We start from the raw sequence: 11,812 nt of genomic DNA on the forward strand, positions 1-11,812 counted from the left end.
CACACATCGGCTCTGCTGTCTGCTGTCGACACTGTTCCAGCAGTGAGAGGTCTCACTCTGTAGCTAAAACAGAGACCTGAACACAGGGTGAAAAGAGGAGCTGCAGCAATGTGCAATACAGCAGAAATATGGTGTTTTCTGAAAATTAGACCATGTAAACCTATTCTGATACAACCTCAAAATACAATTATGAACCTGGAAATGAGCATAATATGAGAGCTTTAAAGTAAGAAGCTGATTGAGAACATGTGTTTTCAGGGCCTTTAAAATGTAACTTTCCTATTACCTCTAAAATGATTTAACTAGCCTTGTGTGAGATGTGTTTGTATGTATACTAGCCTTCTCCTGTGCCTGATCGTCTGCGGGATCTGGTGCTTGAGCATCAGCGGGCTGAGAAGATCCGGACTCGATGTCGCTGTCGATCACCAGCTCCTGGGACGAGTCGGGCATTCGGCTCGGGGTGGCCGAGGTCAGGTCTGGTAGGCTGAACGTTGGTTCTGATGGGCGGGTGTGTTCAAACGAGTAGACGGACTGGGACGGCAGGGAGGACTGTGTGCTGATGTCTTCGGACAAGTGGTTGGACATCAGGGTCGGCTCCATGGCAACCTGAGCAGATGGCGCTGGCTTTGGAGGGGTGTTTCCAAACTTGATGACGGACGGCAAAGCAGTTGGCTGCTGTGGCTGAGGCAACTGCTCCTGGCTCTGTGCTGTGGCAGTGAGACCTCTCTTGTCAGCCAACTTCTCTGCTGGGTTCTCTATTTTGATGGACTTGAAGAGCTGGCGTCCATTTTGAAGCGAGTTGAGGGTAAAGGAGGTGTACAGGCCAGAGTGGATGTAGTCGTTACGGTTTGACTGCTTGGTGCTGGAGCCCAGAGCTGCAGTGATACTGCGGTCAGCAGACTCGCCCTCCTGGGTGCTGTCTCCCCTATTTAATAGGTGAGGGGTGCACCCAGCACCCACATCCCTGCCCTCTGTTCGGGTAGCAACATCTCCTTTCAGGATGTCAGGATAGGACACAAAGCGATAGACGAACTTCTGACCATTCACCTTCTTTATGATGTTCTGTAAGACACAGAAAAGCAATTGCAGAACAAGATATGTTAGTGTACTGTATACAAAAAAGTAAAAATGTACAACATTAGGGCTGTGCAATTAATCAAGCTTTGGCCGTGATTACGATTTTGGCTCCTAATGATCACAAAAAGAGAGTAATCGAGAAAAAAGACAATTTTTTCTTTTTTCTTTTTTGTCTTGTGTTCTGAAAAGTATTAAGGGAAATTTCCCAGTTTAAGGCGTTTTCACTGTTGATTTGTTACACAGATCTTACCAGAAGACAACAAGTCACCGTGTTAAATAATCGTGACATCAATATTGACCAGCCCCGAGCAGCCCTACGCAACATTATCATCTGGGCAGAAAGCATCCAGTGAGAGCATAAACAAGTCTCTCCCTCACGCAGTCTGCCTCGCTCTATAAAAGGTCCAGACACACCGAGCTGATAATCGGCCGTCTGACAGTCTGGCGAGGTCAGTGACTCGAGTCTGGTCGGTGTGTTCAATGCCGTCGTCCGTCCGAGGGGCCGTCCGCCTTCATTTTGCCCGATTTGACATGTATAATCGGCGGGGCGGGCACTGCCAGCAGTCGGACTCAAATGACCCATCTGATTGGTGGAGAGCTAACCAGGAAACGGGGAGCGGGATGAGTGTGACGAACGCCTCTCAACATCTGATGAACATCTGTTAAACTGACCTTTGTTGATCTGAAATGAAGACAGATTCAGCAGCTGCACGGCCTGTTTCTCTCTTCAAATGTTTTCAGAAACACGTTTCGGTGAACTATTTTAGGACAATATGAGATCGTATTCTGAACGAGACGCCATGATGGTCAGGGAGCAGCCAGACCCACGTGACGCGTTCGTCCAATCAGCTGCCGGTTTTCATTTTTGGGCGACAATATAGATTAGCACCTCCTGCTGTTATGGAGACGTATTACGTCTCGTCTCCTCTGTGTGTTCTGAGGAACTTTTTGGACCAACTCGGGGAGACTGATCAGTCCGACTGGCTTTACTGCAGAGGGTCGGCCGTCTGGTTGGTGTGTCAGCAGCTTAAGAGGCACTAGGGGTAAAAAAAATAGCAGAGTGAGACCACAAAAAAGCCTTGTACGTGGGACAGATCTGTCCTTCCTGTCTGTACTAAACTAGCAGCCAGACATACCACACCAGCCCTGCCCAGACGCCCACAGGGATTAGGCAGTACTTCTTCCAACCCACAAGCAGGGTGGGAGACAGACAGCACTCTCCCTCTCTTCCGCATGTCACTGAGCAGTGGACTTTAACCATTCTGAGACGCAATTAACTCATGTTTTGCTAGTTGTTGGTGTACTCTTGGGTGCAGCTGTCTGAAGGAGAAACAACACCGTGTGCGGTTATGGGACTTAGGAATCACGTAGGCTGAAATTATGAACGATAAAAATCGGATGTCATTCATATGAGCATTACACACCATCTGTTGAAACTTACATTTTTTATTTTTTGGAAACCGGGAGTGGGGCACAACTATGAGGGTGCTCAAGCCTCAAAGCACCCTCACAGCTGTACATATGTTATGTTACATAAGTTCATTCATTTAGTGGCAATAGTAAAAACAGATCTTCAAATAAATAGCTCAAAAAGGAGAGCAGGAGCATTTTCATTGACGCTAAACAAAAATCATATGGATCACATATAGGGTGATTAAGCACACACTCCTTATTTCACCTGTGCCATTGACATATACATTTACACATTCATCATTGAATCAGTATTTTGCTTGAAGTTCACCTCAAAGAACCTGGAAATCAGACCAATTTACTGTAGCTCACATTTAGGGTCCTATCTTGCACCCGGCGCAGCACAGCACAAAGCCCCACGCAAGTGTCTTTGCTAGTTTAAGACCCGTTCAGCGCCTGCGTCGTATAAATAGAAAATGCACCTGCACCCATCTGTGCACCAATGGGCGTGCTGGTCTTACAGGGAGGTGTGTTCAGGTGCATTCTGGGCGTGCTGGTCTTACAGGGAGGTGTGTTCAGGTGCATTCTGGGCGTGCTGGTCTTACAGGGAGGTGTGTTCAGGTGCATTCTGGGCGTGCTGGTCTTACAGCAAGGTGTGTTCAGGTGCATTCTGGGCGTGCTGGTCTTACAGGGAGGTGTGTTCAGGTGCATTCTGGGTGTGCTGGTCTTACAGGGAGGTGTGTTCAGGTGCATTCTGGGTGTGCTGGTCTTACAGGGAGGTGTGTTCAGGTGCATTCTGGGTGTGCTGGTCTTACAGGGAGGTGTGTTCAGGTGCATTCTGGGAGTATTGCTATCTTGAGGCAGCGGGAAGTGATGGCACCATTGACCAACAAAAACCTGGTCTGAAGTCAATACCGCAGCATTTCATTGTTATTTTAACAGAGAAACACGGCATCGCTCGCTATGTAGTAGCACGGTTCACAAAATCCACAGTTTGGTTCGTATCACGGTTTTCGGTTCTTGTTATTTTGTCTTTTAATCTTTAACACTCCAGAAATATACTTCAGCATATGATATATAGCTACAATTAGCATATTGAATGCATGTTGCACAATACATGCACACAGTGGCAGTTCTATCTATTGTTTGCCACCTGACATCTCTACAGTCTTCCTCATCTCTCCCACCTGACGTCTCTACAGCCTTCCTCATCTCTCCCACCTGACATCTCTACAGCCTTCCTCATCTCTCCCACCTGACATCTCTAGCCTTCCTCATCTCTCCCACCTGACATCTCTACAGCCTTCCTCATCTCTCCCACCTGACGTCTCTACAGCCTTCCTCATCTCTCCCACCTGACATCTCTACAGCCTTCCTCATCTCTCCCACCTGACGTCTCTACAGTCTTCCTCATCTCTCCCACCTGACGTCTCTACAGCCTTCCTCATCTCTCCCACCTGACGTCTCTACAGCCTTCCTCATCTCTCCCACCTGACATCTCTACAGTCTTCCTCATCTCTCCCCCCTGACGTCTCTACAGCCTTCCTCATCTCTCCCACCTGACATCTCTAGTCTTCCTCATCTCTCCCACCTGACGTCTCTACAGCCTTCCTCATCTCTCCCACCTGACGTCTCTACAGCCTTCCTCATCTCTCCCACCTGACATCTCTACAGTCTTCCTCATCTCTCCCACCTGACATCTCTACAGTCTTCCTCATCTCTCCCACCTGACGTCTCTACAGCCTTCCTCATCTCTCCCACCTGACGTCTCTACAGCCTTCCTCATCTCTCCCACCTGACATCTCTACAGCCTAAGTAGGAAGAAGCTGAGAACATTTCTGGTCCAACATTAGTCATAGATATCCTACAGGAGATTTGATGCGTTTACCTTGTCGTAGTAGTATCGGAGAGCCCTGCTGAGTTTGTCATAGTTCATATTGGGCTTGTTCTTGCGGGCTCCCCACAGCCGGGCCACCTCCTCTGCCTGCAGTAGTTTAAACTCCCCTTCCTCATTGGTCCAGCAGATCAGCTGCCCGTTACTGGAATCCAATAGGAGCTGGAGAAGGAACTGCCACAGGGTGACAGAGTTGTCCATGTCTCTCACTGAAAAACAACAGAAGTTAGAAAGGAGAACGTCATCAGCCTGAGTTCTATAAACGTATTAATTATAACCCTTGGGAACACGACTGTAGGTCCGTTTAGTAAATTGCATATTCAGAGAGCGGTATATTTTAACTTTACGAGCTCAAAATCTGATCCCATTGGTTCAAAATGGGAAAAGGTATTGATTGAAAGTGAATATTCCTCTAATATTCCCAGCGGTGGAGGACTTGTTGGACTGTGTAAACACAGCGTCCTCTTTCATTCCTTCAACCAGCTTCTTGAAAAGGTGCAATTATTACTTATCCAAATACCAAGTAGCTGCATTTCTCCTTCTTATCGGGTCTGTAGTCTTTCAAACTGTTGGCCGGTTGGTTTGTGTACAGCAACCATAGCAACACACAGAGCTGACCGTACGCCGTAAACAGGCCAGAGGTCGTAAACTGGGCGTTCTGCGGTAAAAACCCTGATTGAGACGCATTTTCCAAATGCGCTGTATACATGCCCAGAGAATCCCTGTCCCAGTGTGACTGATCAGAACACGATCTCATATTGGACTAAAACAGTTCACCGAAACGTGTTTCTGAAAACATTTGGAGAGAGAAACAGGCCGTGCAGCTGCTGAATCTGTCTTCATTTCAGATCAACAAAGGTCAGTTTAAAAGTAGGGCTGTCATTCGAAAAAAAAGGTACTAACCAACAGTTGGTGACATTAAAGAACGGCTTGTTTATTGCTAAGGCCATATGGTCAACATTAAATGATTTAATAATGATGTATAAAAATAATAACTTATTTCACTAGTAAATTGCTGTTGAACGACAAAAACAACCATCAGATGGGAAAAGGACATTTAACAATAACTTCAAATGCACCACGAGGCTGTAGTTTACCAGTTTCATTGAACGCACCGTCTGTGTTGTTTCTCTGCCGGCAGCTGCAGATTGTTACATCCCGGTGTTGAATCCTCTACAGTAAAACACAGTCACACTTTACACCGTTTAGCGTTAGCTGTCAGCATTTAACCCTGTTTAATCCAGCTACTAGCTAGCAGTAGGCTAACGTTAGCTGCTGTTGAGTATAGTGTTAACTAGCTAGCGGTAGGCTAACGTTAGCTGCTGTCGAGTATAGTGTTAACTAGCTAGCGGTAGGCTAACGTTAGCTGCTGTCGAGTATAGTGTTAACTGGCCAGCGGTAGGCTAACGTTAGCTGATGTCGAGTATAGTGTTAACTAGCTAGCGGTAGGCTAACGTTAGTTGCTGTCGAGTATAGTGTTAACTGGCTAGCGGTAGGCTAACGTTAGCTGCTGTCGAGTATAGTGTTAACTAGCTAGCGGTAGGCTAACGTTAGCTGCCGTCGAGTATAGTGTTAACTAGCCAGCGGTAGGCTAACGTTAGCTGCCGTCGAGTATAGTGTTAACTAGCTAGCGGTAGGCTAACGTTAGCTGCTGTCGAGTATAGTGTTAACTAGCGTCACGTGCAGCGGTGTTTGGGTTTCCTGTAACGTCTGTTTCAGAGCAGCAGAGAGAAGAGCAGACATATCAGTGGCACCAGATTTTCGTCTGTATGCAAACGTCAACATGGAATGGATTAATCTGCGTTAGTGTTATTTAAACATTTGTCATATTTTGAGAGACTAGTCACGCTCATCGGCGCTCGCCTTTTCCAGGTGAGTCCCGACTGCCCTGTCTCTGACTGAGCACGTCAGGTCGGCCAAAATGAAGGCCGACGACTCCTCCGACTGACGACGGCACGAACACACCGACCAGACTCAAGTCACCGACCTCGCCAGACTTTCAGATTATCAGCTCGGTGTGTAGCTGCTTTAAGACTTGTCCGCTTGTCCGGGACAAGTGGATGTTTTTGTAGGACAAGTGGAAGAGAACTGTACTTGCCCCGCTGGACAAGTTAAAACTCAAACAAAATAAAATGCCATGTTACTTTAACGTTATGTCCCACTCATTACATCTATTTTACCGATTTGAAACAAATAAAGATGTTCCCCACAATCCGTCGAACCAGCGTCCGACTCTCTGCTGTGATTGGCCTTACAACCTTTACCTTACAACATCAGCACCATACGAGTTAAAAAGGGAAAGAAAATGTGAACAGCTGGAGAGATGAATGTGACTGGGTGCATTATGAAGAAGGAGTAATGTTCTGCGGCGTCTGCCGGCGGCAGCCCGACTTGGCTGACAAGTAAATGTAAATAGACTGTTCTTATATAGCACTTTTCTAGTCTTAACGACTACTCAGAGCGCTGTAACACAGTACAGGAACCATTCACCAGTCACACGCATTCACACGCTGTGGCTGAGGCTGCCGTACAAGGTGCCACCTGCTCATCAGATAAACACACACACATTTACGCTCCGATGGCGCAACTTGGGGTTCAGTGTCTTCAGTGTCTTGCCCAAGGACACTTCGAAATGGGACTGCAGGGCCAGGGATCGAACCACCAGGCGATTGGCAGGAGACCGCTCTACCACTGAGCCACAGCCACAGTAAGTGACGTTAGCTAGCTAGGGTCGGCAGCTGTGTACCTAGCAAGCAGTAGCAGCATTTGTATCGGTTACATGTACGTAGTTAAACATCAGCTAATATTTAACTGTAAAGTAGCTAAGCTTTTTAAAGGCTCCCTTGGTAAATCAGCCTCTTTCAAACCAGCTTTCAGCGGTTTGTTCAGATTCTGCATTGGCAAAACACTAACTATCATCAAACTATCATTTATAAAATGATAAATCTTTACCCGGACAAGTGACTTTGGAGCATGGACAAGTGAAACGTAAATGTACTCGTCCAATGGACAAGTGCCTGAAAAAGTTAATAGTCGAGCCCTGCTGGAATATCCCACGTCTTAATTGGAAAAGGTTATATTCGGAAAAAGGTATTATTCAGAATATCCAACCGGAATATGCTGTTTACATGACCTGAATCAAATTCAGAATATTGTCATATTCAGAATAATAGTGAAATATTACTGTGTATGTAAACAATGAGTGTGAACCCAAACATGGGGACAGAGCAGGTATAAATGTATATAGTGCGGGTGGATATTCTAGAAACACTACATAACTATGAAGTGTCTAATTGAGAGTAGGGCCCCTCCTTGCATCCTGACAGTGTGCAGTTGTTTGAGAGATGAAAGAGGAGGAAACCTACTTCCCATGAAGGCAGCTAAAACTAATTGTGTGCATGTCATTTTACAAGTTACATGCACAAGTCCATGAAGCAGAAAAAAGTATTTTGAGCCCTGACTGATAATAAACAAGTGAATTACAGTGGCTTGCATAAGTTTATGAACCCACGCTAAAGTTGGCTAAAAATAGGAAAAATCCAACCTTTAAGGACACAAAATACAGTGGGCATAAGTCAGTACCCCCCCTATGTAATATAACACCATCACATCCCCTTCACCATACCCCCACATCATCACATCCCCTTCACCATACCCCCCCCATCATCACATACCCTTCACCATACCCCCCCATCATCACATACCCTTCACCATACCCCCCATCATCACATACCCTTCACCATACCCCCCATCATCACATACCCTTCACCATACCCCCCATCATCACATACCCCCACATCACCACATCCCCTTCACCATACCCCCCACATCATCACATACCCTTCACCCATACCCCCACATCATCACATACCCTTCACCATACCCCCCACATCATCACATACCCTTCACCATACCCCCACATCATCACATACCCCTTCACCATACCCCCCACATCTTCATATACCCTTCACCATACCCCCCATCATCACATACCCTTCACCATACCCCCACATCATCACATCCCCTTCACCATACCCCCACATCATCACATACCCTTCACCATACCCCCCCACATCATCACATACCCTTCACCATACCCCCCAATCATCACATACCCTTCACCATACCTAGAGATTGGCATGGGGTACTTGCCATAAGATCATCTCTCAATGCAAATCAAACCAGCTATTAGACTAACTGAAATACAACCATGTTAATCTCTAGGTATGGTGAAGGGTATGTGATGATGTGGGGGTATGGTGAAGGGTATGTGATGATGTGTCACACTCTTCAACTAACTGTGTATCCAAGAGCACTTTAATCAGTGTAAATGACATTATATCAGACACTGCTGTTGTAGATTAGTGTTACGTTTCCAGCGTCGCAGCTCCGAACCGTAACGTTAGTTGGGACAGACGTCTTGTTTCTTGAGGCTAACTATGTTAGCTTTAGCCTGGCTGGTAGCAGCTTTCTGCGGTGAAAAATGGCCGGGATATGTCGTGATTACGCTGCATTAATCAGGTGATTTAGTTTGTCTTTGCAGCGAACATAAAACACTGACTACTGTAGCTTCACTACATGGAGAAGCATGTGCATCACTGTGTCAGCAGCAGCTTCCGCTTACGGTACTTTTCTACACACGGGAGAGCCTCACTTCCCATAACAACCCCCCCCCCAATCGGACTAATGTTACGTCACATGACCACCTGTCACCTGCCCACCTCCTTAAAAAGGGAAGGGTCGGCCGGTAACAATCATGGAAAAGGAGAACGGTGAAAGTTTACCTTTTTAATCAAGCAGCAAAGAAGTTGTAGCGTCAATATCACAGTTGTTTTCTGCCACAGTGTTCTTTCACATTACAACCAAGTGCGCCACTTTCCTTGGATTTGAGCTCAAAAATTGTGGCGGCATAACACTGGGGTGAAGAGGCCGTAAAAGGTAGGTCAACAAGTTCAAGAATGATGCTCGTGCATTTGGTGTATTTCACCTTTATGCCTGTGCGCCTCCCTAGGGAGGTGTTCCAGGCACGTCCAGCTGGGAGGAGGCCTCGGGGAAGACCCAGGACTAGGTGGAGGGACGTCCAGCTGGGAGGAGACCTCGGGGAAGACCCAGGACTAGGTGGAGGGACGTCCAGCTGGGAGGAGGCCTAGGGGAAGACCCAGGACTAGGTGGAGGGATTATATCTCCAACCTGGCCTGGGAACGCCTCGGGATCCCCCAGTCGGAGCTGGTTAATGTGGCTCGGGGAAAGGGAAGTTTGGGGTCCCCTGCTGGAGCTGCTACCTCCGCGACCCGACCCCGGATAAGCGGATGAAGATGGATGGATGGAGGCAAAAACAATATATATTGGCTGATAAAAAGCATGGCCAAAAACATTAACTTCAGACCCTGCTGACGAGTCTTTGTCCCGGTCCAGTCATTGTACACACTTGAGATCAAAAAGCCCAGCAACTCCATTCGTCGTGGTGATTCTCAAAGTCTATAAGATCCGGCTTAGAGCACATTCTCGAATAATCCGTTCACATGCGATGCGTGTGGAAACGGAGTTGGACACACAAGTTTATGCAGTGACTCTCACAGATGTCATGGAGGGAATCAGCAAGGGGAGGATTTCTATTTTTCTGGTGCTTAACGTCTTCATTTTTTAATCTCCCCTTGCAGGTTTTGTGTACAATATTCCTGCAAAACGCATCCCAACTAGGGCTGCACGATGAGGAAAATATTTACTGTGCAATAAGGTTGTTGTATAATTGAACATTGATTATAAAATGAAGCCCTAAAAAAAAAAAAAAAACACGATATATTGTGCTACCCTAATCCTAAATAATGGAGGGTTTCTCATACTGAATAGGAGAGCCCCACAAAAAGTGATGTCACTAGTTGACACACGTTGCTATGTGACATTAATCCTAAAAATGACTGGCATGTGTTGCTGGGTTTTCATGTGATATGATATTTTTGCTATTTTGTCCACTCCATGTTACAGGCTGAATGTGACCGGTGGTCTGTGTGTGTGTGTGTGTGTGTGGGGTGTGTGTATGTGTATGTTTGTGTGTGTGTGTGTGTGTGTGCGTGGGTGTGTATGCGTGTGTCTGTGTGTGGGGTGTGTGTCTGTGTGTGGGGGTATGCGTGTGTGTATGCGTGTGTGTCTGTGTATGCGTGTGGAGTGTGTGTGTGTGTGGGGGGGCTATGCGTGTGTGTGTGTGTATGCGTGTGTGTCTGTGTATGCATGTGGAGTGTGTGTGGGGGTATGCGTGTGTGTGTATGCGTGTGTGTCTGTGTGTGGGGTGTGTGTCTGTTTGTGTGGGGGTATGCGTGTGTGTATGTGTGTGTGTCTGTGTATGCGTGTGGGGGGTGTGAGGGTGTGTGTGTGTGTGTGTGTGTGTGTGCGTGTGTGTGTGTGTGTGTGTGTATGCGTGTGTGTAAGCTTCTTATGGGGACGAGTAAATCTGCCCTGACTCACCCAGACCTGCTGGGTTGGACACACACACACACACACACACACACACACACACACACACACACACACACAATCTGTTCCAAACTGTCATGTTAAAACCAGTGAAATAGGATAAATAGGACAGCGTCAAAACTGCTGCCAGGGGAAAAGATTACCAATGTAGGTTATGTAACGCCTGACATTACCTACGGAACACGGAGATAACGACAGCTAGGTCGAATCAGTCATAAAACATTATGCACACTCGGACTGGGTTGCCTGGGCACCCACACAGTGCAAAATAAAAGACCACTTGTTGATGAATAACGTCAACACAGACTCCCACATGTTTTCCGACCGTCTAAAGTCGCAGCGTGGAGCTGAAATGCTACTGTCGAGTTTAGCATGCGTGTAAACGATAGCGGAGACAAACAAATCCATGCATATTACGTTAGTTTGCTGTAACGTCAACTGTAAGTTAGCTAGCCGTTAGCTAGCTAGCTTCACATTTAGCTTGTCTGCTAACATTATCGTTACCTCGCTCGTACAGTCCGCTGAATGTCCGGGTCGTCGAGCCACGTCGAAATATTCCCAAAACATTGTTGGAAAGCTTTCTATTGTGCCATAGCTCAGGAAACAGGTTTCAAACAGAGTGTCTAGGAAATACCTGAACAGAAAATACATTAATCTGCATTTGGCTTGAACTGACGGTGTAGCTATCCTTTGAACAGGAAATATGTTGCATTCACTATTCCTCGTAAACCGTAAAACCCGAGATCTGTCGCGGCCATAGACTGTATGAAACAGGTACAAAAAAGGGTTTTTGTGTGGTACTAGTGTATGGGTACCCGGTACTACTTGTTGTTTTTATGTAGAATGTATGCAGTAAATACTTTCTTTGAGTTACAATGCGAAAATGCGCTTTAGTGAGACATTTTAGCGTTATTATTAGTATTATTATCACAATCGCTTAAAACTGTGACAACCATAGAT

At 46.5% G+C, this 11,812-nt stretch overlaps 1 protein-coding gene across 1 annotated transcript in view; it reads right to left on the minus strand.

Annotated features, from left to right (window-relative positions):
* elk4 (ETS transcription factor ELK4) overlaps positions 1-11,563 on the minus strand; it is a 23,559-nt gene extending 11,996 nt beyond the window's left edge. Inside the window, exons 1-3 of the mRNA XM_078247647.1 lie at positions 11,357-11,563; positions 4,376-4,590; positions 340-1,062 (exon numbers count right to left, since the gene is read on the minus strand). Of these exons, the coding sequence (XP_078103773.1) occupies positions 340-1,062; positions 4,376-4,582 (930 nt within the window). The 5' untranslated portion in view covers positions 4,583-4,590; positions 11,357-11,563. The remainder of the gene's footprint in view (positions 1-339; positions 1,063-4,375; positions 4,591-11,356) is intronic.
* Positions 11,564-11,812: the final 249 nt, after the last annotated feature.

Source organism: Sander vitreus, chromosome 4 (assembly GCF_031162955.1).
Source record: "Sander vitreus isolate 19-12246 chromosome 4, sanVit1, whole genome shotgun sequence".
NCBI lineage: Eukaryota > Metazoa > Chordata > Actinopteri > Perciformes > Percidae > Sander > Sander vitreus.